This window comes from Cetorhinus maximus, unplaced genomic scaffold, assembly GCF_964194155.1.
Source record: "Cetorhinus maximus unplaced genomic scaffold, sCetMax3.hap1.1 HAP1_SCAFFOLD_1897, whole genome shotgun sequence".
Lineage (NCBI taxonomy): Eukaryota > Metazoa > Chordata > Chondrichthyes > Lamniformes > Cetorhinidae > Cetorhinus > Cetorhinus maximus.
This window is the reverse complement of record NW_027597837.1, coordinates 25,848-53,288: the sequence shown is the minus strand read 5'-3', so window position 1 is coordinate 53,288 and position 27,441 is coordinate 25,848. Positions and strand designations below refer to the sequence as shown.

The 27,441-nt window shown below is 55.4% G+C and overlaps 1 protein-coding gene across 1 annotated transcript; it reads right to left on the bottom strand.

Annotated features, from left to right (window-relative positions):
* Positions 1-2,640: 2,640 nt before the first annotated feature.
* Positions 2,641-22,268, bottom strand: efemp2a (EGF-like fibulin extracellular matrix protein 2a). The gene is made up of 11 exons (XM_078537097.1): positions 22,011-22,268; positions 19,594-19,702; positions 16,892-16,940; positions 14,402-14,647; positions 12,186-12,308; positions 11,049-11,165; positions 9,669-9,788; positions 8,208-8,327; positions 7,139-7,265; positions 4,309-4,504; positions 2,641-2,914 (listed from the first exon to the last, which is right to left on the bottom strand). The coding sequence occupies exons 2-11, from the start codon at positions 19,678-19,680 to the stop codon at positions 2,753-2,755; spliced, it is 1,347 nt and encodes a 448-aa protein (XP_078393223.1). The 5' UTR covers positions 19,681-19,702; positions 22,011-22,268; the 3' UTR covers positions 2,641-2,752.
* Positions 22,269-27,441: the final 5,173 nt, after the last annotated feature.

Below are 27,441 nucleotides of genomic sequence, written 5' to 3'. Positions count from 1 at the left end.
CCTGTCGGTCCACGTAGAGCTTTGCAAGGAGCATCCCCTTTGCCAAGAATTCTTCCACACTTTGTCCCGATTTCGGAGGGCGCAGCGGTTTCCGGCTCCGGACGCGAGGTTGGAAATGCTGGCGATGTCTCCTGGGCGGGAAGGTGTACGCTCCCCGTTTGTGTCGGTCCCAAGGGTGAGGTGCCACGATGCCCCAGGGGGTGGGGGTGAGGTGCCATGATGCCCCAGGGGGTGGGGGTGAGGTGCCACGATGCCCCAGGGGGTGGGGGTGAGGTGCCACGATGCCCCAGGGGGTGGGGCGAGGTGCCACGATGCCCCAGGGGGTGGGGCGAGGTGCCACGATGCCCCAGGGGGTGGGGGTGAGGTGCCACGATGCCCCAGGGGGTGGGGGTGAGGTGCCACGATGCCCCAGGGGGTGGGGGTGAGGTGCCACGATGCCCCAGGGGGTGGGGGTGAGGTGCCACTCCTCCGTCCGAAGGCAGAACCAAGAGCCCCGCCCGCCGGTACCCGGCAGTGTGGGGATTGGGCCCGTGCCTCCCTCCGTGGGGCGTACGGTGCAGGGAGAGTTGGGGGATGGGGGGAAAGGCAGTTACCCCTCTCCGGGGAGGGGGAGGCGGAGGGCAGCCTTGCTGTACCTGCTGTGTTTCACACGCTGTGGACGGGATGTCCCGCAGACAGCTACGTGCAGGGCTCCGTTCCCCAAACCCGTGCGAATCCCGGATTTACGGCCGGGGGGGCGGATAAACCTGGTGAATTCCTGCTTTAAGCGTCGGCCATTTTGATTGTTCCGACTTTGGGATGGTTGGTGGAGGAGGGGGAAGGGACTGGGATTGTCCCACCCACCACCGCTCCCTCACCCTCTGGGGCTCGACGCCAGTGGAGGACAACCAACCCGCCCACCCCAACCGGGCACCGCCTCCACCCCCCCCCCCACCACCCCTTCATTCCCGACCAATCAGACAAGCTCGAGATGTTCTCTTGTCGCTCAAATAGGCCCCATCGCCCTCCCCGCCCCATCGCCCCCCTGCCCCATCGCCCTCCCCGCCCCATCGCCCCCCCGCCCCATAACTCCCCCGCTCCATCGCCTCCCCCCGCCGCCAGTTGTCTGTGTTTTTAAAAGCTGAATAAACTTCAATGAGAAGAAAGTATTTTAAGTGCCCCCTTCACCCCGCCCCATGAACATTTTTTTCCTGGGTTTTGCACGGAGCGTCTGGAGTTTAATTTTCAAATCTAGGAGGCCGGTGTCGGTCCTGGAGGGGGCTTGTAACACTGAGCCCAGGATGTCCTCGCTGGGTGGAGAGTGGGGGCAGGAGGCGGGGTGGAGAGTGGGGGCAGGAGGCGGGGTGGAGAGTGTAGGCGGGAGGGGGGTGTGGAGAGTGTGGGCGGGAGGGTGGGGGGTGGAGAGCGGGGACAGGAGGCGGGGTGGAGAGTGGGAGGGGGATGCGGGAGGGGGTGTGGTGCGAGAGGAGACGGCGTGCAAGAATTTTTCTCGAGGTGGCACCTTGTCTTGGTTCTTTGACCTGCCAGTTTAGTAGCTCATGTTGTTGTGTCCTGTCCCGTCCAGTGGGGTACGTTCAACTGTTATTGTCGCTGGGCGCGTTGTTTAAATGTTTGTGTGTTTTCTGCAGTCCAGTATCGTGTCGGAGGGAGGGGTCGTGTGCTCGGGGTGGCGCTCTCTCTGATTGGCCAGACAGGCTGTTCGGCTGTCCGCCCCCCGCTCTCCAATTTCGGAGATGTTTACGCCCCTCGTGCGTTTTCATGGAATGTGAATTGTCTCTGTTGCATGTGCAAAGTTGGAGCTCGTGTGTGTGTGTGTGTGTGTGTGTGTAAAGCACTGTGCGTGAGGTTGTTAGCAGTATTCGTGTACCCTGATTGTGTACCCTGATCATGTGCCTGCTCTTTCCCGTCTGCGGGAGAGGTGAGGCTTCGCCAATTTGGTGTGTTGCTGGAGACTTGTATGATTCATGTTAGCCTTAATGAGTGACTGCCAACGCCCCAGTAATGAAGGGCGAGGTGCTATTGGAATGGTGTCTAAATGTATAAATAAAGGTAAAACATCAGTGCAAACCAGAGTGACGTGCTTTACTTCAATCCCAGAAGCACTTCAGCCTCTCGCCATGAGCCAGACTTTGTGACACGCCAAATGTCGTCTCTCCCTGGAGCCCTTTAGTGGAGCGGGTAGTCCCGACGTGGTTGTGAAGCTGGGGGGAGGGGGGGTTTGGTTATTATTGGGCCAGGGCAGCAGGGGTGGTAGACAGGAGGCTATGCTACCAGCAGTGGGCACAGAATACTGGGCAAGGGGTATTGCCAGGGGAAGGAGGGCAGGGAGCGGTTCAACAGGGTCCAGGTGTTCACTGCGCCAGAGCGATGCTGGAGGAGGTCTGGAGTCGGTTCAAGGTGGGTAGGGGGCAGCCCAGGAGCCACACGATGCCGAGCGGTCATGATGCCGTTGGAAGGAGGGAGCATTTTGACCCCAGAACGGTTCGCAGGACGATGGATTCAGGCGGGGAAGCGACTCACCCACAACGCAGCCCGCGGGATGTCTCGGCTGCGTTTAAAGGTGCGATTTTTAAAAGCTGGCTGGTGTTTGCGGAAGTCTCTCTCACACACACACACGCACACACACACACACACAAGGACGATAACAGAGGGCTGTTTGAACGTAAGGTATGTTTGTTGCAAACCACTTTTCTTTTAACTTATTAAAAAAAAAGAATTCCTTTTACAGTAACGCCGGAGGGTGATCCAGCCCTTAGAAGGAGTAGGAGCCCACGTATATGGTCAGCCTCAGCACGGAGCTCGACTGGTATGACATGACGGGGTTGACAGTGACCATCTCCAGATCCAGCACAAAGTCCTTTGGGCCCGTCACTTGCTTGGCTAACACCAACATCGCACTGATGTTGTTGATTTGCTACGGAGATTAGAAACAAAATGAAGAGGAGAATTAGTTCCAGCTGAGGGATGGGAGGCCATTCAGCCCCTCGAGCCCGTTCCCATCCATTCAACTCGATCACGGCTGATCTTTATCTTAACTCTGTCCGCCTGCCCTGCTTTCCCCTCGCCCTCAATTCCCCCCCACTAGACCCCAGCCAAAAAATCTATCGCTCTCAGTCCTGAATTTTTCAATTGACCGCCCCCCAAACCTTTTTTGGGGGGCGGAGGGAGGGAGGGAGGGAGGGGGGTGTGAGAGTTCCAGATTTCTGCTCCCCCTCTGTTTGAAGAGGTGCTTCCTGACATCACCTCCCCACCCCCGACCCCCCTCAATGCCCTGGCTCTGAATTTGAAAGTTCTGCTCCCTGGGGGTAGCGCAGTTACCCCCCTCCCCGTCAGAAGGTTGCCAGCTCGAGTCCCCCCCACCTCCTCCTCCCCTCCCTCCTCCTCCTCCTCCTCCCCCTCCCCCCTCCTCCTCCTCCCCTTCCCCTCCTCCCCCCTCTTCCCCTCCCCCCTCTTCCCCTCCCCCAGGATGTGAGCACAAAAGAATAAAAAGCCGACACACCCAGTGCCCGCGCCGAGGGAGCCCTGCCCTGTTGGAGGCGCCGTCTTTCACGTGTGATACAGAACGAGGCCCCATCTGCCCCTCTCGGGTGGATCCCGCAGCCACTGCTGGAAGAAGAGCAGTGGGGGGGTGGAGAGAGTTCTCTCCGGTGTCCTGGAGGAGCCAAAATTTATCCTTAAACCAACATCGCGAACCAACAGGTGAATTTGGCCATCACCAGATTTTTTTTTCTCTCTTATTCGATCCGGGGGATTTGGCATCACTGCTGCTGAGGCCAGAATTTATTGCCCTTGTTCAAGGTTGTTCAGAGTCAACTGCATTTGCTGTGGGTCTGGAGTCACGTGTAGGCCCAGACCGGGTAAGGACGGCAGATTTCCTTCCCTAAAGGGGACATTAGTGATCCAGATGGGGTTTTTTATGACAATCAGCAATCGTTTCATGGTCACCATCAGACTTTCAATTCCAGATCTTTTTTTTCTTCTGAATTCAAATTTCACCGTCTGCCGTGGTGGGATTTGAAGGTCTAATGTCCCCACAGGATTACCCTGGCTGTCTGGAATACTAGTCCAGTGACAATACCACTAAACCACCACCTCCCCTCGCTGTTTGGGTGAAGCCTTAACCTATTGCAAACCTCCACTTCTGCCTCTGCTCAGCTCTCGCTGCCTTTCTTGCCTCTAGACTTGACGATTCTAACGTTCCCCTCTCTGGCCTCTCACATTCCAGCCTCCGCAAACTTGAGCCCGTTCCCGATATCTCTGCTGCCGCCATCCTTGGCCATTTCCCGAGGATTCCCAGGATGTACTCACCCTGATGTAGAAATCTCCCTGCTCGTCCCCTGCCTTGATGCGGAAGGTGTTGTAGGCGCCGGGGTAGATGCTGGTGGCCTGGATTTGGAAGATGTCAGAGGGAACACTCCTGTCCGATGTGATGCTCATGTAGCGATAGACAATTGAGGCCGGCTTGTCCTGACACCCTGGAGTGGTGGCGTGGCACAGGCAGCGGCTGTGGGAATGAGAAGGTCAACATGTCGAGTTAAACACGGTTTCAGAAAGGGAAATCCTGTTTGACCAAATTTTTTTTTGAGGATGTAACTAGTAGGGTAGATAAAGGGGAACTGGTAGATGTTGTATCCTTGGATTTCCAAGAGGCATTCAATCAGGTGCCACACAAAAAAAGGTTAATGCACAAGATAAGGGCTCATGGAGTTGAGGGTAATATTTTAGCGTGGATAGAGGATTGGTTAACGCGCAGGAAACAGAGAATAGGGATAATCGGACATTTTGAAGTCGGCAGCCTATGGAGTGCTGCAAGGATCAGTGCTGGGGCCTCAGCTATTTACAATCTATATTAATGACTTAGACGAGACAGGGAGCAATGGATCTACGTTTGCAGATGATACAAAGCTAGGCGGGAAGGTAAGCTGTGAGGAGGACACAAAGAGGCTGCAAAGAGATATGGACACCTTAAGTGAGTGGGCAACAAGATGGCAGATGGAGCATAACATGGGGAAGTGTGAAGATATCCACTTTGGTCGTAAGAATAGAAAAATAATATTTTTTAAAAGGCGTGAAATGTGGTGGTGTTGATATTCAGAGGGACTTGGGTGTACCTGTACACGGAACCCAAAAAGTTAGCATGCAGGCAGGGCAAGCAATGAGGAAGGTAAATGGCGTGTTGGCCTTTATTGCAAGCGGACTGGATTACAAGAATAAGGAAGTCTTGCTACAATTCAACCCAGTTTTGGTGGGACCGCACCTGGAGTACAATGCACAGCGTTGGTCTCCATATTTAAGGAAAGGATATACTCGCATTGGAGGCGGTACAGCGCAGGTTACACTAGATTAGTCCCTGGGATGAGGGGAGTTGTCCAACGATGAGAGGCTGAGTAAACTGGGTCTATATTCTCTGGAGTTTAGAAGAACAAGAGGGGATCTCACTGAAACCTGCAGAACTCTTGAAGGGGTTGTGACAAGGTGGACGCTGAGAGATTGTTCCCGCTGGTCGGGGAATCTAAAACACGGGGGCCCAGTCTCAGGATAAGGGGCTGATCATTTAGGACTGAGACGGGGGTTGTAAATCTTCAGAGGGTAGTGGATGCTCCATTGTTGAATATATTGAAGGCTGCGGGATAGAGAGATTTTTGGTCTCTCAGGGAATGAAGGGATATGTGTAGAGGGCAGGAAAATGGAGTTGCAGCCATGATGTTATTAATGGCAGAGGCAGCTTGATGAGCCCTATGGCCTACTCATTCCTGCATCTATTTCTTGTGTTCTCAAGAGATGAGGTGACACTGGCTCAGTGGGTAGCACTCTCACCTCTCGAGTCAGAAAGCTGTGGGTTCAAGACCCCCACTCCAGAGACTTGAACACAAAATCCAGGCCGACACTCCCAGTGCCAGTACTCAGGGAGTGCCACACTGTCAGAGGTACTGCCTTTCAGGTAACACATCTAACCCCGTGCTGTACCGGCCCTGGGAGTGTTTGATGGGGACAGTGTAGAGGGAGCTTTACTCTGTATCTAACCCCGTACTGTACCTGCCCTGGGAGTGTTTGATGGGGACAGTGTAGAGGGGGTTTTACTCTGTATCTAACCCCGTGCTGTACCTGTCCTGGGAGTGTTTGATGGGGACAGTGTAGAGGGAGCTTTACTCTGTATCTAACCCCGTGCTGTACCTGTCCTGGGAGTGTTTGATGGGGACAGTGTAGAGGGAGCTTTACTCTGTATCTAACCCCGTGCTGTACCTGTCCTGGGAGTGTTTGGTGGGGACAGTGTAGAGGGAGCTTTACTCTGTATCTAACCCCATGCTGTACCTGTCCTGGGAGTGTTTGATGGGGACAGTGTAGAGGGAGCTTTACTCTGTATCTAACCCCGTGCTGTACCTGTCCTGGGAGTGTTTGATGGGGACAGTGTAGAGGGAGCTTTACTCTGTATCTAACCCCGTGCTGTACCTGTCCTGGGAGTGTTTGATGGGGACAGTGTAGGGGGGGTTTACTCTGTATCTAACCCCGTGCTGTACCTGCCTTGGGGAGTGTTTGTCTCCCCCCAATCAGCGTAGTGAGAGCTATCATTTTGCCCGCTCGGCAGGATGTAAAAGATTGAAAAAGATCAGGGACCGTTCTCCCCGGGGGCCCATATTTATCCCCTAACCAACATAACTAAAAAAAGAACAGATGGTCTGGGTCGGTAGCACAGAGGGCCGATTGTGGGATCTTGCCGTGCGCAAATTGGCTGCCTTGTTTCCTACATCACAACAGTGACCACGCTTTAAAAAAAGGACTTCATTGGCTGTGGAGCTTTGGGATGCCCTGAGCTGGTGAGAGGCGCTGGGGAGAGGTTAGACCTTTCAATTGGGTCAGTCCACAATCTGAGTCGATCTCTACTGGTTCCTTGGTGTTCTGACAGTTCTCCTGAGGGTTTGGGGATGGGGAATAGGGTCAGTATTGACGCTCAGTCCACAGCCACACTCGAAACCGCTTGAAGGCGGAGTGGCCTCACGGGATACTAGCCCCGGCAGCGGTCATTTTCCTCACGGTAAGGGGACAGATGAAGAGTCCCCCCCAACCCACAGCCGCTGCCAGAGTAAAATCTGGGGTCTCCCTCGCCCGTGGGCACGTGGCCAGTGACGACGACTCTTACTTGTCGGACACCTGCACGTAGGGCTCCTGGCATTGGTTCTTCGGCACACATCGGAATCCGCCATACACATTGGTGCACATCTGGTCCTCCGTGCACTGGTGCTGCTCTGTCTCACACTCGTTCACATCTGTACTGTCCAAAACACAAAAGCAGCATTCAGTGGATGAAAGAGTGTGCGAATTGGGAGCAGGAGTGAGGCCATTCGGCCCCTCGAGCCCCTGCTCCGCCATTCAATAAGATCACGGCTGATCCGATTGTAACCTCGACCCCACATTCCCGCCGACCCCCTGATAGCCTTTGACTCCCTTGTTACTCGAGAATCGATCTACCTCCGCCATAAAAATATTCAACCACCCCGCCTACACCGCTCTCCGGGGAACAGAGTTCCAACGATTCACGACTCTCTGACAGAAAAAATTTCTCCTCATCTCCGTCTTAATTGGTAGACCCCTTATTTTTAAACCGCGTCCCCTCGTTCTAGACTCTCCCACAAGGAGAAACATCCTCTCAGCATCCACCCTGTCCAGTCCCCTCAGGATCTTATAAGTTTCAATAAGATCACCCCTCACTCTTCTAAACACCAACGGGATATAGGCCCAACCTTTCCTCATGAGATGACCCCCCCTTTTCTTAGGAGCGAACAAGGGTCAGGGGTGGAGTGGGGATATACAAGAGGGAGCTTTACTCTGTATCCAACCCTGTGATGTACCTGCCCTGGGAGTGTTTGCTGGGGACAGTGTAGAGGGAGCTTTACTCTGTATCCAACCCTGTGATGTACCTGCCCTGGGAGTGTTTGATGGGGACGGTGTAGAGGGAGCTTTACGCTGTATCTAACCCCGTGCTGTACCTGTCCTGGGAGTGTTTGATGGGGACAGTGTAGAGGGAGCTTTACTCTGTATCTAACCCCGTGCTGTACCTGTCCTGGGAGTGTTTGATCCTGATGAACAATCTTGTTGAGCTACAGTGTGGTACAGCTGAACATGACTATTTTACTGATACGTCCCTTCTGAACTCACTGCAGATCCAAGTCAAACTCAGGAGGTGAGTAATAGAGGTGGGCTGACTGTACCTTGGCAGATCCTGGTGCCCAGGAGCTGGTAGCCATCGGGACAGATGCAGGAGAAACGGCCTGGCTCATTCACGCACTGATAGTGACACAAGTAGTTGGAGTAACTACACTCATCGATATCTGCATTACAGAGGACGGTGAGGGATTACTGAACTGGGAGAGAGTGAGGTACCAATGCAAATACTGCTTTACAATGGCCGACACTTAACCTGCCGCATCACATACAATTTTCACCCCTCTCCACCAGGAGAGATGTGAACCTTGTTGGAATACAGAACATTGTCCCCCCTCTCATTATCTCAGCCCAGGTTCTTCATGTCTGCGCCAGTATTGGCAGCCTGCTTGATGATGAGGGACTCCTCATTAGCAAACCCTCACCCGTCACTCCCCCGTGTCCACTAACCTGCTGTATCCCAGTCCGAATACCTCGCTTTTAAAAATTCTCATCCTTGTTTTCAAATCCCCCCTTGCCCCCTCCCTAACTCTCTAACCTCCACCTGGCCCCTATATCCCTATCTCTGTAACCTCCTCCAGCCCCTACAACGCTCCCTATCTCTGTAATCTCCTCCAGCTCCTACAACCCTCCCTATCTCTGTAACCTCCTCCAGCCCCCACAACCCTCCCTATCTCTGTAACCTCATCCAGCCCCTATACCCCTCCCTATCTCTGTAACCTCCTCCAGCCCCTACAACCCTCCCTATCTCTGTAACCTCCTCCAGCCCCTACAACCCTCCTTATCTCTGTAACCTCCTCCAGCCCCTACAACCCTCCCTATCTCTGTAACCTCCTCCAGCCCCTACAACCCTCCCTATCTCTGTAACCTCCTCCAGCCCCTATAACCCTTTCTATCTCTGTAACCTCCTCCAACCCCCACACCCCTCCCTATCTCTGTAACCTCCTCCAGCCCCTACACCCCTCCCTATCTCTGTAACCTCCTCCAGCCCCTACAACCCTTTCTATCTCTGTAACCTCCTCCAGCCCCTACAATCCTCCCTATCTCTGTAACCTTCTCCGGCCCCTACCACCCTCCGAGATCTCTGCGCTTCTCCAATTCCGGCCTCTCGAGCATCTCCCAGTTCCCATCGCCCCGCCATTGGCGGCCGTGCCTTCAGCTGCCTGGGGAATTCCCTCCCTGAACCTCTCCGCCTCCCTCTCCTTGCCTTTCAGACGCTCCTCAAAACCAACCTCTTCGACTGGGCCTTTGGTCGGCAAGATCCCCGTGTGTGGCTCAGGGTCACATTTTGTCTGTGACATGTTTCTTGGGCTGTTTTCCGACATCACAGGTACAAGTTACCGCAAAGCGTTGTGACCTCCCCTAAACCACCGCCCCCTCCGAACCCCCGGCCCCCAAAGTCTGCCACTCGTGCCAATCTCCGACCGGGGCAATCAACATCTGGGCTCCGAACCTCTGGCCCAGGTTAACTCCCTCTCGTGCCACCAGCCCACATGGTTGTCTTTTACCTTGGCAGCTTTGCCCGTCGCTGCTCAGCTCATAGCCCTGCTCACAGCGGCACAGGAAGGACCCGTAAGTGTTGAAACAGCGCTGCTCACATGGGGCTCCCATCTCACACTCGTCCACATCTGTAAAAAAAAAGGGGGGGAGCGTTTCGAGCTCTGATTAAATCGGGGCTTCTGCAAGTTGTTCACAGGTTTAAATCTACCAATCCAGACAAACCAAGCACTAGGTTTTATCTCCTGAAGGGTAGAACTGAGAAGTAGGAAAGTTATGCTCGACCTGGATTGGTTCGTTCGCACTTTAGAGCACCAGGTGCTGTTCTACTTTATAAAAGGTGACAGAGGTTCGGAAGAGCGTAGAGAGAAGATTTACGAGGGTGATCCCAGAAATGTGCGGGTGTACACACCAGGATAGAGTCGACAGGCTGGGTCTCCTCTCTTGGAAAGAGAAGGCTGAGGGGGTGACCCAATAGAGGTCTTTAAAACTCGGAAAGGTTTCGATAGAGTGGACACGGAGAGAACATCTCCTCTTGTGGACGAGAGCGGAACTTGAGGGGCCATCGATATAGGCCGGTCACTAATAAACCCAATCGGGAATTCGGGAGAAACCTCTTTCCGCGGAGAGTGGGGAGAATGTGGATCTCGCTCCCACAGGGAGTGGGAGAGACCGTAAGACATAGGAGCAGAAATTAGGCCATTCGGCCCATCGAGTCTGCTCCGCCATTCAATCATGGCTGATAAGTTTCTCAACCCCATTCTCCCGCCTTCTCCCCGTCACCTTGGATCCCCTTAACCAATCAAGAACCTATCTATCTCGGTCTTAAATACACTCAATGGCCTGGCCTCTACAGCCTTCTGTGGCAATGAATTCCATAGATTCACCCACTCTCTGGCTAAAGAAGTTTCTCCCTCATCTCTGTTCTAAAAGGTCTTCCCTTGACTCTGAGGCTGTGCCCCAGAGAGGTGAATAGTGTAGATACATTTAAGGGGGGAACTCGACAAGTATATGAGGGGGAAGGGAATGGGAGGGTTACGATGATAGATTCATTAGGAAAGGTTGAGAGGAAGCTAGAGTGGACCGACACGGACTGGTTGGGCCAAAAGGTCTCTTTCTGTGCTGTGTATTCTGTGCAATCCCGTCGACCTGTAACACACTAGGAAAAGGAGACAAGACCTCAAGACCAGATCCAGGCCATGTTGGGGGATGGGGCGGGGTGGGGAGGGGGGGAGGGGGGAAGGGTAATAACAGACCCGGACTAGGCTTAAGGCAGAGTGTACGAGGGTGACTGGTGAGGATAGTGTAGTCCTCTCCCAGATTCCGCAGTCTGGAGTACGCAGAGAGACAGAGAGAGAGAGAGGCAGAGGCAGCCTCGGTGCTGGACTTACCCACACAGGAGTGGTTGTCTCTCCCCAAGGTGAAGCCTGGCTCACATTGACACGTGAACGACCCCGGAGAGTTCACACACCGGTGCTGACAGTACCTGAAGCGACATTCGTTTATGTCTGAAAGATGAGAGAGAGGTGCTGACAGTCCAACATTTCCAGGCCTGTGCACCACACAGACAACCTTTCACCTCCCAGCCACAGGGGTCAAAACTGAAGCACTTGTTGGCAGTTTTCGATGAAGAGGCTTGGCAGCAGTTTTGTTACGGCTCCCAGGGCCGTGAAAACAATTAACCCATCACCAGGAACACAAGAATTAGGAGCAGGAGTAGGCCATTCGGCCCCTCGAGCCTGCTCTGCTGTTCAATAAGATCATATCGTACAGTCATAATGACACAGAATCGTGGCTGAGCCCATTGTGGCCTTAACTCCACTTTCTTCCTGTCCCCCATAACCCTTGACTTGTCAATAAAAATCTGTCTAACTCGGCCTTGAATATACTCAGTGACCCAGCCTCCACTGCTCTCTGGGGAAGAGAGTTCCACAGACTCATGACCCTAAGAGAAAAAAATTCTCCTCATCTCCATCTTAAATGGAGAGAGACCCCTCATTTTTAACCTAGACTCCCCTATAACAGGGAAACATCCTCTCAGCATCCACCCTGTCAAGTCCCCTCAGGATCTTGTATCTTTCAATAAGATCACCTCTCATTCTTCTACACTCCAATGGGTACAGGGCCCAACCCCTTCAACCTTTCCTCATCCCAGGGATCAGTCAAGTGAACCTTCTCTGAACTGCCTCCAATGTAAGTATATCCTTTCTTAATAAGGAGACCGAAACTGTACACTGTACTCCAGGTGTGGTCTCACCAGTGCCCTGTACAATTGGAGCAAGACTTCCCTACTGTTATACTCCATACCCCTTAGAATTAAGGCCAACATTGCATCTACCTTCCTAATCACTTGCTGTAGCTGTACACTAAACTTTTAGTGATCTATGTACCAGGACGCCCAGATCCCTCTGTACCGCAGAGCTCTGCAGTCTCTCTCCATTTAAATAATAGGCTACTTTGCTATTCTTCCTGCCAGAGTAGGGGACCTTAAGTTTTCCCGCGTTGTACTCCACCTGCTTCTCACTTACCGATACACTCCGTCCCCACCAGCTGATACCCCTCTGGGCACTTGCAGTTGTACCCTCCCTGGGTATTGACGCACTCTTGGCTTGGCTGGCAGCTGTGGATGTCGAGCTTGCACTCGTCGACGTCTGTGTGGGTGAGCGAAGCCAGGGAGTCAGTATGAAGGGCAGGATTCTGTGGGGGAGCGCCAGTACCCGTCCCAGCCGCGTCTACACTCGCCGCCCAGGCTCCCTGACCATCGCTCTCTTGGCCTCGAGGCAGAGGATCGAGCAAAGAATCCAAACAGACGCTCCCAGCGCTGAGGGTGCGCCACACCGACGGACTAGACGTCAAACTGAGCTTGTCTGTGGGATAAACATGAGCCCCCAGACACCGGGGAGAACTGCCCCCTCTACCCCCACCCCCACTCTCCTTCCAAACATGGCCGCAGGTTTTTATACAACACTCTTAACGTCTTCCCTGAAAGATGATGCCTCTGACAGTGCAGCACTCCCTCAGCGCTGGCACAGGGAGCGTCGGCCTGGATTAAGGGGCTCAGATTCACAAGGGACACATTAAACCCACAGACGATCGGATGGATGGTGGGGAAAAGTGCAGACTGACGTGTGGTTGACCCGACTTATGTCCCGACTTTAGGCGATTAAGGTGTGATCTAACGGATTAAAGGACTCGTTGGGGTCGAGAGAGAAAAACTATTTCTTCTGGTGGGGATATTCAGAACAAGGGCTGGGGGTTGGGGGGTGCGCAGAGTCTTAAAACAACAGCCAGGTTGTTCAGGGGTGATGTCAGCAAGCACATCTTCAGACAGAGAGGAGTGGGAATCTGGAACTCTCTCCCCTCCCTCAAAAAGACCGAGGGTCAACTTAAAATGTGAAAACGGAGGTTGATAGATTTTTGTTGGGTGAGGGGATTAAGGGTTATGGGACTAAGGTGGGCAGCTGGAGTTAGGATACAGATCAGCCACGATCTGATTGACTGGCAGAGCAGGGGAGATGGCGACGTATCGGTAATGTCGCTGGACCAGAGGCCCAGGCTAATGCTCTGGAGGATACGGGTTCAAATCCCACTACTGGAGCAATTTAAATTTAATTAAAAAAGCTGGAGTTGAAATGTAGTCTCAGTGATGGTGACCGTGACAACCATCAGCGATTGTTGTAAAAACCGCATCTGGTTCACTAACGTCCCCTTTAGGGAAGGAAATCTGCCATCCTTACCCGGTCTGGGCCTACATGTGACTCCAGACCCCACAGCGAATGGGGTTGACTTTTAACTGCCCCCCTCTGAAATTGGCTGAGCGAGACACTCAGTTCAAGGGCAGTTAGGGATGGGCAATAAATGCTGGGCCCAGCCAGCGACGCCCACATCCCATGAAAGAACAAAGGGGAAAACAAAACACTGGAGAGGGGCTGAATGGCCTCTTCATGCACAGTCAGTGTTAATCTAAGCCAGATCAGCAGCACTTACACAGGAGCAGTTAAAGGGAAATAAACTGCGTGGCACAAACCACAGGATGTGGTTACTCTGGAGACCCACTTTGACGTGGAGAGGGTGGGGTGGGGAAGCTGGTAAGAGTTTTAAAATCGGACGGGGTGTAGAGTTGGTGGTGGGGGGGGGGTGGTTGCTGCTATGTGGAGAAAATTACAGGTTCCGGGAGGCAAATGAGAGGGAGAGAGAGCGCGAACATGTTGCCAAAATAAGAGGATTTGGATCTCAGCTGGAAGTGGCTTCACTGAACTGGGGGCTTTGTGGTCAGTCCTGGCTTCTACCAGTCAGTTTAACCAGTTTAGCTCCGATCTGCTTTCTTAACCCACCCCTCGCTCACCTCCCTCCATCTCCCTCTCTCCCTCCGTCTCCCTCTCTCCCCCCCGCAGTATGAGGCGGCGCCCCTCCTGATTGAAATCAGCGCCTTGATTTAATTAGAGTTCGCCCTCCCCCCTTTCCATTCCCACCCCTTTCCTGGGGGGACCGTGAAACGGCCGTGGGATCTTGCCGTGCGCAAATTCGGCTGCCGCGCTTCCAGGAAGGAGGAGAACGCACTCCGTCGCCCGTGAACCTGTCTCGGGATGTCCGGTAAAAGGGCGCTACAGGAATGCGAGACCCGCTTCCCCCTGCCTCCCTCTCGATACCGATTGTAAACCATCTCCCCACCAGCCACCCCACCCCCGGTGTGTCGTCGGTGGTGGTCGGGGGGTGGGTGGTTTAGCTTTTAACGGACACTTACCCACGCACTGCTCCTCCTGGTTGGGGCTGTACCCCTGGGGACAGGCAGTCGCTGCAGAGTTGACCCCGGGGACCGGCGGCTGCTGGCTGGCGAGTGGGGGGGCAGCACCAGGCTCATTGTTGGGGGGCACGTCGTTGTGGGTGATGATGGAGGCCGAGCGGGGCAGGCACAGGTACCCTCCGTAGTGATTGAAGCACTTCATGGCCCCCTTGCAGGCCCCAGGGATGGTCTCGCACTCGTTTATGTCTGCGGAAGAGCCACCACATGACCGGTCAGGCCTCGGAGAAAGCATTGGGGGGAGGGGTGTGGTTTGGGGGGGGTTTGGGGTAGGGCAGCATGCGGGCGGGCGGGTGGGGAGTTTTCAGGCTCTCCCACCCCCCCCACCCCCGGCAAGGGGCGTTTTTAACACCCTCGGGAGTGCTGTAGGGGGTCCCGGTAGCTGGAGGGAGGAGAGAAGGGGCGGATCAGGCTGGGAAAGAGCCTTTCGGGCCCTGCTTGTGGGCCGAGGGCAGCAGCCTCTCCCCGAGCTGCCCTTCCTCATGATCGGGCTTTACAACCCCCCCAACACCCACTCCACCCCTCCCCCCACCCAACACCCACACCACCCCCCACCCCCACCCTCACCCCCCCAACACCCATCCCCACCCCCCAACACCCATCCCCACCCATCCCTACCCCCACCCCCCCAACACCCATCCCACCCCCCCCAACACCCATCCCCACCCCCCCCAACACCCACCCCCAACACCCATCCCCACCCCCAACCCGCCCCCAACACCCATCCCACCCACACCCCCCCAACACCCTCCCAACACTCATCCCCACCCCCAACCCGCCCCCAACACCAATCCCCACCCCCCACAACACCCATCCCCACCCCCACCCCCCCAACACCCATCCCCACCCCCCCAACACCCATCCCACCCCCACCCCCCCCCAACACCCATCCCCACCCCCAACACCCATCCCCACCCCTCCAACACCCATCCCCACCCCCACCCCCCCAACACCCATCCCCACCCCCCCAACACCCATCCCCACCCCCACTCCCCCAACACCCATCCCCACCCCCATCCCCACCCCCCCAACACCCATCCCCACCCCCCCAACACCCATCCCATCCCCACCCCCCTAACACCCATTCCCATTCCCACCCCCACCCCCCCAACACCCACCCCACCCCCCCCAACACCCACCCCACCCCTCCCAACACCCATCCCACCCACACACCCCCAACACCCACCCCACCCCCAACCCCCCTAACACCCCCACACCCACAACACCCAAACCCCCAACCCCCCTACCCTCCCAATTCCCCAACACCCACCCCCAGACCCACCCAGCCCCCAACCTCCCCCACATCCACCACCCCCCAACCCTCCTCACCCCCCCTCCCACCACTCCCCACCCACCCCCACATCCACCACCTCCCAACCCTCCTCACCACCCCTCCCACCAACCCCCACCCACCCCCACATCCACCACCTCCCAACCCTCCTCACCACCCCTCCCACCAACCCCCACCCACCCCCACACCCACCGCCCCCCAACCCCCCCCACCCCTCCCAATCCCCAACCCCCACCCCCCCAAGGTCTTTCCAATCCCCCCCGGCCTATCCCTCGCTCCCCTCTTTCCAACTGAGGCCTACAAGCTCAGGCTTTCCTGTGAAGCCACCAGTCAGGAGGAAACAAGATGTACGAGTGAGGCCCGGCCGCCAAATCCAGGCTGCGGGGTTTCCCGCGCTCCTCTCCCAGCCCTTCTCCGGAACGCCGCCGGAAATATCACAGGCCCACCGCGGCCGACTCTGGGCACCACACTCTCGGGGAGACGCCGAGTGCCTGAGCGAGGGTGCAGAGATTCCCTGGAACGGGACCAGGGACGAGGGGACTTCAGCCAATGCAGAGAGGGGCTGGAGAAGCCGGGATTGTTCTCCTTAGAGCAGAGAAGGTTAAGGGGGAGATTGAATCGAGATGTTCAAAATCAGGAGGGGGTTTGGACAGAGTGAATAAGGAGAGACTGTTCCCAGTGGCAGGAGGGTCGGTAACCAGAGGGGGACACAGATTGAAGAGAATCGGGAAAAGAGCCAGAGGGGGAGATGAGGAGAATGTTTTTTTTGACACAGCGAGTTGTTGTGATCTGGAAGGCGCTGCCTGAAAGGGCGACGGAAGCAGATTCAATAGGAACTTTCAAAAGGGGGAATTGGGTAAATACTCGAAAAGGAGAAATTTACAGGACTGTGGGCGGCGGGGGGAGGGGGGGGGGGAAGAGTGCGGCTGGGGGTGGTGGGGTGGTGGGGGGTAGTAGGATTAATTGGATAGATCTTGCAATGGGCCAGCACAGGCATGATGGGCCCAGTGGCCTCCTCCTGTACACCAAAGGCTGGGGCAGGGGGGTTGGGGGGTAAATTTGTGATGTTGCTTTGAGCCAAGGTGATTTCTGCTCCTTCAATGGGGTTGGGAGGGGGGTTGGGGGTGGGGGGCTTTGCGTACCTCGGCAATGCTGCCTCTCATGATCCCACTCGTAGCCATCGGTACACTCCTGCGGAGAGAGAACGAGCACAAAGTCACAGACTGTTCAACTGGGCAAACAGCAAGCGGATGGGCCTGTGGGCAAAGCCCGCTTTCTAAACTCCTCTTCAACCCTTCCACACCGAGCAGTGAAGGGAAAGATCGGGTGCCCCGGCCATGGGAGGGGGGGGGCGGGACAATCACGTGAGGCCCTCCAATCCGCTTTCCGATTGGTCGGGGAGGCCCGGCTAGCTGGGGAAGGGCGGGTCAGGCGGCCAGTGGGAGGAGGAGGAGGGCGGGGCCGAGGAGGTGGAGGCGAGTGGTCAGGCGACCAACCTCCAGGCACACGTCCAACCCCAGCTGGCAACCCGGGGGTGGGAGGGGTATTTTCGGCAAGGAACTTGGAGAGTAATGTTGACACAGGGGGTTTTGGGAACAGGACGGTCAACAAGCCGTTCAAGGGGGCTGTAAATTAACAGCGAGCAAGTGAGGCTGAGCCCTGACTCATTCAGGGAAGGATTCCTCTTGGTGACTCTGACTCCTGTGGAGCTGGTTAAACAAGGCTTCCGCAGCACTGAGGCCTCTGCGGCACTGAGGCACCCGCCACGGCCCAGGCCGCTCTCCCTCACATTGGCACCTCATTCTCCCAGGCAGCTGGAGACAGTGGCAGATGCCAGCTGTGGCTTAGCGGATACCACACTCCCTCTCTCTCTCTCGCTCTCCTCAAGAGTCAGAAGGTCATGGGTTCCGTAGACGTTGGCACTAAATCCAGGCCGACACCCGCAGTGCCAGCACGGGGGGAGAGCCGCGCTGTCAGAGGTGCCGTCTATCAGATGAGACGTTAAACCACGCCCACCGTCTGCCCTCTACAGGTGGACATAAAAGATCCCGTGGCCGCTGTAGGAATGTTGGGGGGTGGGGGTGGGGGTGCGGGGGAGGTGGGGAGTTCTCCCCGGTGTCCTGGGGCCAATATTTCTCCCTCAACCGACATCACTTCAAAGCAAAAATGGTCACATTACCAGGATGCTCTTCGTGGGATCTTGCTGTGTGCAAATTAGCTGCCGTGTTTCCCACAGTGCAGAAATTCCAAAAACCTTTTGCATCCAGCCGGGGTTTTGGGGGGGTTGAGGTGGGTGGCAGATGGGGGGCTTTAATGTCTCATCATGAAACACGGCAGCGCTAACAGTGCAGCACTCCCTCAGCACTGACCCTCCGACAGTGCAGCACTCCCTCACTCCCTCAGTACTGACCCTTCGACAGTGCAGCACTCCCTCATTCTCTCAGTACTGACCCTCCGACAGTGCAGCACTCCCTCAGCACTGACCCTCCGACAGTGCAGCATTCCCTCAGCACTGACGCTCCGACAGTGCGGCGCTCCCTCAGCACTGACCCTCCGACAGTGCGGCGCTCCCTCAGCACTGACCCTCCGACAGTGCGGCGCTCCCTCAGTACTGACCCTCCGACAGTGCAGCGCTCCCTCAGCACTGACCCTCCGACAGTGCGGCGCTCCCTCAGTACTGACCCTCCGACAGTGCGGCGCTCCCTCAGCACTGACCCTCCGACAGTGCAGCACTTCCTCAGCACTGACCCTCTGACAGTGCGGCGCTCCCTCCTTCCTGGCCCTGGGGAGTATCAGCCATGATCTCGTGCTCAAGTCTCTGGTGCGGGGACCCAAACCTTGTAATCGTCTGCCTCAGAATTGAGAGAGATCTCCATGGGGCCAGGGCCTGACAGACACCCAGGGCCGACAGACACCCAGGGCCGACAGACACCCAGGGCCGACAGACACCCAGGGCCGACAGACACCCAGGGCCGACAGACACCCAGGCCTGACAGACACCCAGACACCCGGGGCTGACAGACACCCGGGGCTGACAGACACCCGGGGCTGACAGACACCCAGACACCCGGGGCCGACAGACACCCGGGGCCGACAGACACCCGGGGCCGACAGACACCCGGGGCCGACAGACACCCGGGGCCGACAGACACCAGGGGCCGACAGACACCAGGGGCCGACAGACACCAGGGGCCGACAGACACCAGGGGCCGACAGACACCCGGGGCCGACAGACACCCGGGGCCGACAGACACCCGGGGCCGACAGACACCCGGGGCCGACAGACACCCGGGGCCGACAGACACCCAGACACCCGGGGCCGACAGACACCCGGGGCCGACAGACACCCGGGGCCGACAGACACCCGGGGCCGACAGACACCCGGGGCCGACAGACACCCGGGGCCGACAGACACCCGGGGCCGACAGACACCAGGGGCCGACAGACACCAGGGGCCGACAGACACCAGGGGCCGACAGACACCCGGGGCCGACAGACACCCGGGGCCGACAGACACCCGGGGCCGACAGACACGCGGGGCCGACAGACACCCAGACACCCGGGGCTGACAGACACCCGGGGCTGACAGACACCCGGGGCTGACAGACACCCGGGGCCTGCAGGCAGCAACCTTGTCGTCTGTCTGCTGGGCTTCGGGACTGAGTGAGTGGGAGACTCAGGGCCACATTCGAGTGGAGGTCTGGCCTGGGACCCTCCAGGAAAGGGGCAGTGTTATTCCTGGGTTGCGGTGGGGTTTGAGGGAGTTGGGGGGCGGTGGGGGGAGAGAACGGGGGGTGGGTGTGTGATTAGGAAGGGGGGAGGGAGGCCCCGAGTTGATCCTTACCATGTAGGTGACAGCTTCGTCGACCTGCTGTGAAATGGTTGTGCGGAGAGACAGGCCCAGCACCAGCAGCAGGGCCAGGAGCAGCATCGTGCGTCCGAGACTTCACACCCTGGAAGCAGAGAGAGGGCACAGCGTGAGTGGTGGGCAGGGTCCCGGAGTACATATCCCACCAGCCGGACAGGACAGCCGGGCCCTGCTGGCCCCTCCCCCTTCACCCCCGGGGTCCGGCACTGTCAAACCCTGAAGCTGCCAGTCTCCCTCGCCAGCTGTGGCTGGGTGATTTTTCCCTTAGCGCCAGCCGCCCACTTTACCCCCTTTCAAACTGACCTTGGCACACAACCTTTCACCGCCAACCAAATCCGGACCAGGCCGAGGGAGACGGAAAATCCTGGGACCGGGAATCCCGCAAATCCGAGGACCAAGGGTGGTGAGGGGTCCATTAGGCCAACTGGGATCTTGCTGTACACGAATGGGCTTGAGCCGTGTTTCCTACGTGAGGACAGTGATTCGTCGCTTTGAGGACGTGCCGGATTGGCTAGGAAGAGCTTTGGGGCGTCCCGAGGGTGGGGGGGGGTGTGAAAGGTGCTTTATATTTTTTTTGAAGCCGGCCTTCTTTCTGAGGGTGAGAATTCAATCCTGCAGCACAAGGCGCTGGGCGCACGGCCACTGGGCAAGTGTCAGCTCGTCTCCCCATCCTTGCCAGGGATGCTGCAGACCAGAAGCAGCAGGCGTAGGGAGTGCTGAATTGGCAGGAATCCACTCCCTGTTCCAGTCCTCGTGCAAGTACAAACCAGTGCCTAGTCTGTACTCAGCAGTATTTAACACTCCCTTTCTACTCAACCCAGCTACAGGTACAGCACGGGGTTAGATACAGAGTAAAGCTCCCTCTACACTGTCCCCATCAAACACTCCCAGGGCAGGTACAGCACGGGGTTAGATACAGAGTAAAGCTCCCTCTACACTGTCCCCATCAAACACTCCCAGGGCAGGTACAGCACGGGGTTAGATACAGAGTAAAGCTCCCTCTACACTGTCCCCATCAAACACTCCCAGGACAAGTACAGCATGGGGTTAGATACAGAGTAAAGCTCCCTCTACACTGTCCTCATCAAACACTCCCAGGACAGGTACAGCACGGGGTTAGATACAGAGTAAAGCTCCCTCTACACTGTCCCCATCAAACACTCCCAGGACAGGTACAGCACGGGGTTAGATACAGAGTAAAGCTCCCTCTACACCGTCTCCATCAAACACTCCCAGGACAGGTACAGCACAGGGTTAGATACAGAGTAAAGCTCCCTCTACACTGTCCCCATCAAACACTCCCAGGACAGGTACAGCACGGGGTTAGATACAGAGTAAAGCTTCCTCTACACTGTCCCCAGCAAACATTCCCAGGACAGGTACAGCACGGGGTTAGATACAGAATAATGCTCCCTCTACACTGTCCCCATCAAACATTTTTTCAATTCACTCTTGCGATGTGGGCATCACTGGCTAGGCCAGCATTTATTGCTTATCCCTAATTGCCCTTGAGAAGGTGGGGGTGAGCTGCCTTCTTGAACCGCTGCAGTCCATGTAGTGTAGGTACACCCAGTGTGCTGTTATGGAGGGAGTTCCAGGGCAGTTACAGCATGGGGTTAGATACAGAGTAAAGCTCCCTCTACACTGTCCCCATCAATCACTCCCAGGACAGGTACAGCACGGGGTTAGATACAGTGTAAAGCTCCCTCTACACTGTCCCCATCAAACACTCCCAGGACAGGTACAGAACGGGGTTAGATACAGAGTAAAGCTCCCTCTACACTGTCCCCATCAAACACTCCCAGGGCAGGTACAGCACGGGGTTAGATACAGAGTAAAGCTCCCTCTACACTGTCCCCATCCTGAACTTGTCAAGTTTCTTATCTTTAGTCTGTCAGAGAGAAGCATTTGTATTCAGAGGAGACATGTTATCTTTACTGAGAATCGTTCTCTTTGCTGAGAGATTTGTTCTCTCTACAAAGACATGATACCTTTCCTAAGAGAGTCTTTACTTTTAGTGATACAAAGCCAGAGAGGTTGGTGGCGTGGTCTCTTATTGTATAACTTTCTGATGTTTTCATTTAATGGGGATATAGTTAATGTTCTCAAACATCTGGGGACTTGGAGCCCTCGCTGCAGGAGAGGCAGATTTAGCCCTGACAATGTAATGACTGTCCTGTGAGCTGCGAGCTTTTCCCTTTTAACAGCCACCTTATGAGTACAGTCGAGGCCCTTCAACCGGAATCCTCCGCACTGCAAACTTCCCTCCTTTTAATTAGTCGATCTCCCGGAGAGCGGGAGAAGCAGAAAAAGTTCCCGAGAAAGGACCTCTTTTAACTCTCACTCGAGCCAGAGTAAAGGTTGTTTCTGTCTTTGAAAAAAATAGTACTTACCAGAGAAAGCTTTGCAGAGTGCCAACGTCGGACAGGAGAAGTCACTGACTAGTTCCCAGTGAATAAATGCTCAGCTCAACCCAAAGGTAGTGATTGGGAATTGATTCATGTAGATTGTTGGCAGAGTCTCTCTCTCTCTCTCTCTCTGCCTTTATCTCTCTCTCTCTCTCTCCCTCCCTTTATCTTTTTTTCTGACTGTTTTGTTCTCTCTGTCTCTCCTGTTCTGTCCTCTCTCTCTCTCTCTCTCCCTCTCGTCACAGTTCTGAATTCCTGTGATGTTTGCCAAACAGCTCCAATCCTGCCAACTTCTACCTGCTTTCCCACAGCTCCCAGCTATAATAACAGATGTCAAACATGCAGTGTTAACACTTTGGTGCCTGGGAGGCAGGGTGGAGGTCAGTGTTTGTTCAGCTGTGACAGGTTCTGACCAACGGGAGGGAGGGAGGGAGAGTGAAAGAGGAGTTGGGAGAGGGGGATGGAAAGAGAGGGAGGAAGGGAGAGAGAGGAGGTAGGGAGGGAGGGAGGGAGGGAAAGAGAGGGGAGGGAGGGAAAGAGAGAGGGTGAGGGTAAGGGGGAGGGAAAGTGGGGGAGGGAAAGAGGGGGAGGGAGAAAGGAGGTAGGGAGGGAGGGAAAGAGAAAGGGGGGATAGAGAGGGGGAGGAAAAGAGGGGGAGGGAAAGAGAGGGAGGGAAAGTGGGGAGGGAAAGTGGGGGAGGGAAAGTGGGGGAGGGAAAGAGGGGGAGGGAAAGAGGGGGAGGGAAAGAGGGGGAGGGAAAGAGGGGGAGGGAAAGAGGGGGAGGGAAAGAGGGGGAGGGAAAGTGGGGGAGGGAAAGGAAAGAGAGGGAGGGAAAGGGGGGAGGGAAAGAGGGGAGGGAAAGTGGGGGAGGGAAAGAGGGGGAGGGAAAGAGAGACAGAGAGGAGGAGAGAGGGAGGGGAAGAGAGAAGGGAGGAAGGGGAGAGAGGAGAGGGAAGGAGGGAGAGAAAGGGAAAGTTTGGAGTGGGCGAGAGACTGAGAGAGAGGGAGAGCGAGAGGGAGGGAGGGAGGCAGAGAGTTAAGGAGAGGGAGGTGGAGAGAGATGGTGAGAGGGAGGGAAAGAGACAAGGAGAGAGGGAGAGGCGAATGGGAGAGAGAGGGAGGGAGGTGGTGGTGGGGGAAGTGTGGGAAAGAGAGAGAGGGAGGAAGGGGCAGATTCCCAGGAGCTTCATCCCTTTAACTTTCCAGTTACAAAGGAGGGCTTGATGCTGGACTGAAAGGTGTCAGGACTGAGTTACTGGACAGACTCTCAGTTCAGAGGGACAGAGTAAAGCTGGGTTTAGTTCAACACCACGTGTGGAAGCAGCAGTCAGTAACTAAACTCACTAAGTCGCAGAGGCTGATGCAGTGGACACTTCCAGGGGCATTGAGAAAACTCATTCTGGTATCAGTCTCGCTCCTCCGTCCCTTCCCAGCGAAGTTCTTGAATGTTCCTGCCTGTGCCCCTCAGAATTGCCTCCTGCACGTGTCTTCCTTGGCTCTGAGTGATCAGGGGCGCTCTCTCTCCTTGGGCAGTCCCTCGGGGTGGAGGATGACTTGCATCCACTCCGGTTCGATGGGTTCTGAGGTGGCTGACCAGCCCAGTGTGTGATCTGCGGACTCTGCCTCATGTGGGGCAGGTGGTGCTTGAAGGGTCGGGTGGACGAGTCGTTTGGAGGGTCGTGCGCTCCCTCGTACGCCTCGAGCCTCACCCCTGCACCTTCCCATCGAAGCCTCAGTGTGTTCGGTCCCTTCCCGGATGAGCCTTCTGCTGTTGGTCAGTCACAAGCCAGGGGCTCCCAGGAGTCTGTGGGGACGTTTGACCTCTTCAGTGATGCTTTGAGGACATCCCTAAAGTCTTCCCACTGTCCCCCCCCACCGGGAGTCATAGAGCCATTTACAGAACAGGAGGCCATTCAGCCCATTGACATGCCAGTTCTCTGCAAAGCAATCCAGTCTGTCCCACTCCTCCTCTCTATTCCTGTAGTCTGCACGTTTATTTCCTTCAAGTACCCATCCAATTTCCTTTTGAAATCATTTAGTTGTGTAGTAGTACAGAATTTGAGTATTGCCAAGTTAGTCTCAAGCTGTTGAGTCTCCTGCTGTGACTGCATTCCACGTTGAGCTTCAGGAGTCTGCTATTGAGCATGCGAACGACACAAAGGCTGTGGGGTCAGCGGGAGGCCCTTCAGCCCCTTGAGCCTGTTCCATTAAATTAGACCACATCTGGGCTGTAATTTAGCTCCGTCTACCCACTCCGCCTCCCTAACCCTTAATCCCCCTTCTCCAATGACAGTGCATCAATCTCGGTTTTCAAAATTGTCACCTCCCCCCCCCACCAACCCCTCAGCCTCAATGGTTTTTTGCGGGGGGGTGGTGGGTGGGGGGGGAACAGTGTTCCAGATTCCCACTTCCCTTTGGGTGAAGATGTGCTGACTTCACCCCTGAATGACCTGGCTTTCATTTTAAGGCTCAGCCCCCTCGTTCTGCACATCCGCCCCCCCCACCCCACCCCCAGCCACAAGCAGCCCCAACACCTCCACCCCACCCCGAGCCATTTGGGGGGTGGGTGCTGGGAGAGGAATGTGAACCATCTCTGGGGGGAGGTGCACAGACGGGAGTTTGGTGGGAGTGCGGGGGTTGGGTTGGCTCTCAGGGGAGGTTAATGGGAGGGGAGGGGAGCGATGGACAGACAGAGGCAGCTGTCTGTCCTGGAGAGTGTGTGTGTTTTACTAGTACAAGCTGGCTTGGAGCTCGAGCACTCCACCATCTGGCCACCCACCCTGGTCCCATCTTTGAAGTTTAACAACATGAAGAGAGCTATTTAAAGGCGAACCTCCTGATGGCGCGTGCAGTACGGCAGACTCGCAACATGTTACACACTCTCGTGGTCAAAATACATTCCTGTCACATTACAGCCTGCAGCAAATTTTGACAAAAGCTCCAAACAGAATGTGTAGCCACAGTGGTTTCAGTTCGGTTTCTACACTTTCTCTTTGCCTCCGTGCTGTTACAGACAGATCCTCTCTCAAAAGAGCACTTGGCCTATACTTAGGTGGCGCCAAGTATAAAACCATGCAGCCCTGACTGCGGGAGCTCTGCAACCTCTGAATCTTTAACCCTTGCAACAAGTGACAGGATTGGCAGCTCCGCCGCATAACGGAGACAGGAAACCTGCTCCCGGAAACCGGGGGCGATGGGACTGGGGAGCAATGCTTTGGAGGTGAGCCGATGGGATCGGGAGGGGTCCCAATGGGATCGGGGGTTCTCTTCTCTAGAAAACAGAAGGCTGAGGGGTGCCCTGATAGAGGAATTCAAAAATGATGAAAGCGGTTTTGACAGGGTAGACGTAGAGATGATGTTTCCAGTTGTGGGCGAGACCAGGACTAGAGTCCATCAATATAAAATAATAAATCCAATGGGGGAATTCAGGAGAAACTTCCTTAACCAGAGAATGGGGAGAATCGCTCCCACAGGGAGTGATCAAGGGGAATAGTTTAGATACATTTAAGGGGGAAGCTGGATAAACACATGAGGGAGAAAGGGATAGAAGGATAGGGTGATGGGGTGAGATGGAGAGCAGGGTGGTGGGAGACTTGTGTGGAGCAGAAACACCAGTGTGGTCCAGTTTCTGTGCTGTCTAGTAGCAGAGTGTTAATGTTACTGGACTGGCAATCTAGAGGTCTGGACTATTGATCCAGGTCCACGAGTTCAAATCCCACCATGCTAACTGGAGGAATCTAAACACAGTTAATTTAATACATTTGGAATTAAAAGTTAGTCTCAATAATGTGACTATGAAACAACCAATCAGAAAAACCCAACTGGTTCACTAATGCCCCTTTAGGGAAGGAAATCTGCCATCCTTACCCGGTCTGGCCTACATGTGACTCCAGACCCACAGCAATGTGGTTGACTCTTAACTGACCCTCTGAAATGGCCGAGCGGGACATTCAGTTGTATTTAAGAAAGTTGCTCATCACCATCTTTTCAAAGGAAGGAGTGTAACTGGACCAGCCAGATAAACACTGTGGCTACAAGAGCAGGTCAGAGGCTGGGAATCCTGCAGCGAGTAACTCACCTCCTGACTCCCCAAAGCCTGTCCACCATCTACAAGGCACAAGTCAGGCGTGTGATGAAATACTCTCCAGTTGCCTGGATGAGGGCAGCTCCCACAACACTCAAGAAGTTCGACACCATCCAGGACCTCCCGCTTGATTGGCTCCCCATCCACAAACATTCACTCCCTCCACCACCGACGCACAGTAGCAGCAGTGTGTGTACCATCTACAAGATGCACTGCAGGAATTCACCAAGGCTCCTTCGACAACACCTTCCAAACCCACGACCTCTACCACCTGGAAGGACAAGGGCAGCAGATACATGGGAACACCACCACCTGGAAGTTCCCCTCCAAGCCACACACTATCCTGACTTGGAAATATATCGGCCGTTCCTTCACTGTCGCTGGGTCAAAATTCTGGAACTCCCTCCCTAACAGCACTGTGGGTGTACCTACACCACATGGACTGCAGCGGGTCAAGAAGGCAGCTCACCACCACCTTCTCAAGGGGCAATTAGGGATGGACAATAAATGCTGGGCCCGGCCAGCGACACCCACATCCCACAAATGAATTTTTAAAAGATTCAATCTAATTACTCCAATCGAGGGTCACCTCAGCTCCCTTGATACTTCTGTACAGCATGAGGAGCCATGTGTTAGCTGTAATCCAAAAGCAGGTAAGGACGGCAGATTTCCTTCCCTAAAGGGCATTAGTGAACCAGATGGGTTTTTGATTGGTTGCTTCATCGTCGCATTACTGAGACTAGCTTTTAATTCCAACTTTATCAAATTAACCGTATTTGATCATTGGAGTTCCTATCTTCAACTGAAGTCCATCTCCACTGCAGCAATATCCGGGAGATCACTCCACAATCCCGCGAGGGATCTGGGGGGGGGTTGGAAACTCCAGGAGTCACCCACCTCCCACAGTCTTGGCTCTCCAGTAGGCAGTAGGAAGACTGAAATAACAGCTAGCTAGACCAAGAGTTGCGGGGACTGCAATGCGACAACTGTCACATTACAGGAGAATGTGAAAACCTTCGTTTCATGCTGCTATCTGTGGAGGACACAGACTTGCACCAAAAGGGAATTCATTGGGGGCAAAGAGGGTCGGTTGTGTTGTCATGTGTAGGAAATGTCTTATTTTGCAAGTGCAGAGAGAAGGAGACTTGCCTGGGGTGTTCTGGTTTGACTGGATACCCGTTCTGAAGCCTCTGGAGATTTGATCTCTGCTGTGATGCTCCTTCTTTTGCAGCTCCAAGAGACAGTTCCTCTGAGGAAAGGTGGTGCGTGTGTTCTAGTCTCTGCGGTTCGGATCTCCTAGCAGACCCTCCCTCGCTATTCCCCGCGGACAGG